The 3230-nt window shown below is 56.8% G+C and overlaps 2 protein-coding genes across 2 annotated transcripts; both read left to right on the top strand.

Moving 5' to 3' along the window:
• Positions 1-1189: 1189 nt before the first annotated feature.
• On the top strand, positions 1190-1789 carry TGME49_287440 (hypothetical protein; the record flags this gene model as incomplete). Its single annotated transcript, XM_018782008.1, has 1 exon — positions 1190-1789. The coding sequence occupies one exon, from the start codon at positions 1190-1192 to the stop codon at positions 1787-1789; it is 600 nt and encodes a 199-aa protein (XP_018637852.1).
• Positions 1790-2066: 277 nt separating this feature from the next.
• On the top strand, positions 2067-3230 carry TGME49_287430 (hypothetical protein; the record flags this gene model as incomplete). Its single annotated transcript, XM_018782007.1, has 1 exon — positions 2067-3230. A coding segment is annotated over one exon (1164 nt), but the record flags the coding sequence as incomplete, so codon positions are not given.

The following is a 3230-nucleotide window of genomic DNA, read 5'->3' as shown; positions in this document are numbered from 1 at the left end:
AAGAGGTGTAAGCAGCTGGTTGGCACACTGTGCCTGTCGCATTCATGCTCTGCATTCCCGGCGTTGCCAACAAAAGAGGGACGCGTTCGGAGTGTCTGTTCATTCTGCTCTAGATGACTCAGCTCTCTAACCAGTCACGGCTAGACACCCGATATGCCAACCTAGCAGCGCAAGTGGCTCTACGGCAGAACGGAAAGTAAACGACAAGACGCGCTTGCCACTCAGTTTATCGGTTGGTAGCGTGCCGAGTGCAAACACGGAAACAAGTCGATCGGAGCCGCGTTCCGCGTGGCTGTGTGTGATGAGTGGGAAATCCGTAGGGTACTGGATGCGACAAGGTTGGCTCAGAGTTCCTCTTTGGTCAAACCTGTTGCCGACGAGTTCGATTCAGTTCGCAGCTGGGGAAGAACCCTTGCAGGTGGCGTTTTGCTCTGCGATTGTCCGACCGTCGGATTTGTTGGTCTGCTGATTCATTGATGGGCACGGTGACCTGTTAATCGTCGGCGAGCCTGTTCGACTCCTGTGGCCTGTGACTGTCTGCGTCACTGTCTCATGCTTAGGGGTCCCCGGTGTCCCCATCACCGAAACTACTGGAAAGGTACCGAGCAACGTATAGGTCGACAGTCGATAAGAAGCGACAGGAGATGTCGGCGTTGGAGCAGTCCATACGCCAGGCTCAAGTCGAAGAAGCACAACTTCGAGCGTTGCTTCTCGGTCGCCGCAGTAAAGGCGGTGAAGCGCCGGCAGAGCCTGGGACAGAAGGACAGCCACCCCCGTCGACATCGACTGCCCAGTCGGAAGGTGAGAAGCAAGTCTTGGTTCCGCGAACTGAAGAGCGAACAGCCAACACAGCCAGCTCTACTGACGCAGGTATGCTTGATCGCGTGAGTGCGTCTTGGCAGGACCGTTTCTGCACGCCTGTTGATTTCCATGGAACGAAGAAGTTGTTATGGAACAAGGAGCTACCATCTCGGTGTGGCCTGACTCAAGGCCGCAGTTCTCGGGCACAAGAGAGAAACACCATGAAACAGGCGAGGTCGCCCTTGATGGGTCCCTCCTACAGTAGTCTAGAGGTCGCACGCGCACCGGTTGTATGGGCGCGTGTTTCGCAAGCTGGGACAGTCCCGATAAACATGACTAGCCGCATGGCGTGGTTTCCCTTTCGCAAGTCAGCCGCCGCTTATGGCATATGGCGCGTGAAACCCGTGTAGCGGCTCGAATCATCATTGTCGCGTCGGCGATGGAGTGGGGAGGAGAGCGTCGTTTGGTTCCCCGAGTCGAGCCTGCGTATGCAGCGAGACCTCTAAAGGCCGGTTTCGGGTGGGCGTTTCGCGATTTGCTCGTTGCAGGCCCAGGCGCGCAGGGAGGTCCAGGCATCCAGGGCGTATCGGCAGAAACAGAATCAGCTGAGTTGCCTGAGGCGACCTCACCGGTTCCAGGCTGCTCCTGGTGGAGTACCAGCCCCCCCGTCACATCATTGAGCCCGACCGCGAAGGGAGTCGAACCCGGCTCTTCTGCCGAGGATAAGGTGACAGGGTTACAGAGAGACCTCAAGCAAGTACACTCAAGGAGGATACGACTCGTTCGGAAGCATTGCTGGATGAGTATGAGGTGGAGGGATGAAGCAACATTTGTGAACCTGAGACTGCAGATGATGAACACCCGTCGGAAGAAGAAGAAAGTAAGCTACGCTGAACAACGTCGTTTGCTCACGGGGCCAGGGAGACGCCCTGGAGGTGAGGTGCTGCCTGTTTGTTTCAGCAGCAGCCGCATAAGCTGGTCCTGGTGAGATATATTGAACAGGCTGTTTTGAAAGAGCTGACTGCATGCGCATGGCTGAATGGTTTGCCGTTTTCATAATTGTTTCGTCGTTGCGTACTTACTCCGTTCAATAATGCCGTGATTTCGAATCAGGAGCTTATGAACGGAGACTGGTGGAGGTGGCCGATAGCCCGTCGCCACCAGTCCATGTGTGTGCTGACACCACCCAGTACTTCAGCCTTCACCCAGAGTCCTCAGCCAGCTGTAGAACACCTTTGGGCGCTGATTCGCATCAACGGACTCAGATGCGGCTCAACATGGGGAAGCCGGCGCTGTGTTCTTGTGAATCGTCGGGAGCACTGGCTGTTGAGTTTGCGCGCAAGTGGTTTCAATTCGTCACGCTACGCTTGTCAGTGCATCGACTTATAAATGGATCAGACGGCTACCACTCTCTCCGGGTCAGGCTATGCCTGCAGATGGCTGCAATCGTTTTGTCGCCTGCGCTTCACGAGCAACTCTCTCGGCAATACCGTGAACGCTGTCCACAACGATTAGCGCTTATGGAAGATCTCAGCAAGGACATAAGGATGCTTGAGGAACAGGAGCAGAGACTAGCCGCTCAACTGCAGCATGCTCGACAGTCGCGTGATTTGGCCGCAGAGACGCAAACGCAAGCGTCCGCATTTTCCAGTTCCACGGAACAAGCAGAGACGTCGGATATGGCTGGGCAAAGCTCTCCGCGAGGCACTACCCAGGTGCCTAGAGATCTGGTGGAACGACAATCTGAGCCTGCCTTGGAAAAGCCCTTGGACGAGGCTGTTGCGTCACCGTTCGTTGCTCAGACTCCTTTCCGATCACCAATGCCAGTGACGACCACAGAAGGGGCTTGGCGAGAGTCAGCTGCCGTGGCCTCCACCACGCATTCTATGGCCAGCGGGGATCTCACAACATCATCGGACTGGTTGACGCACGCTGAGAGAACATCGGAGTCTGCTTCATCGCTGATTTGGCATTACCAGACGACCCCTTTGTTTGCCGCAGGTGCCCCACAGGCGGTCGTGTGTGGGGGCCCCTGCACCAGCGGCGATAGCGGTGGACCCCCATATTCTCTATCCCCAACCGTCGAACACGCCGGCGCTGCGCATACTACTGGGGACCCGCGCACAGAGAGTGATATGCCTGAGGACGTCGTGGAGTTCGTTCTGTCCTATTCCGCACCAGCAGTGATGGCGTCTGAGGACGGTGCTGCGCTCTTCGCGGAATCGGCACCCTCGTTCATTCAGCCATGGAGCTCAGAGTATCCGCCGCCGCGGATCGTCTCCCCGAGCGAGCAGGCGGCAACGAGTGCTTCATTGTTCCAGCCGACTACGAGTGCCTCGGACGAAGGCGCAACACTATTTGCAATCCCAGCTAGTAGCAGCGCGTTTTCGGGGCCAGGGTGGAGCTCGCCACGACTGCAACCATCCTGG

The sequence above is a fragment of the Toxoplasma gondii genome, chromosome V, assembly GCF_000006565.2.
Source record: "Toxoplasma gondii ME49 chromosome V, whole genome shotgun sequence".
Classification (NCBI taxonomy): domain Eukaryota; phylum Apicomplexa; class Conoidasida; order Eucoccidiorida; family Sarcocystidae; genus Toxoplasma; species Toxoplasma gondii.
The sequence above is the reverse complement of the archived record's forward strand: the minus strand, read 5'-3'. Positions and strand labels throughout refer to the sequence as shown.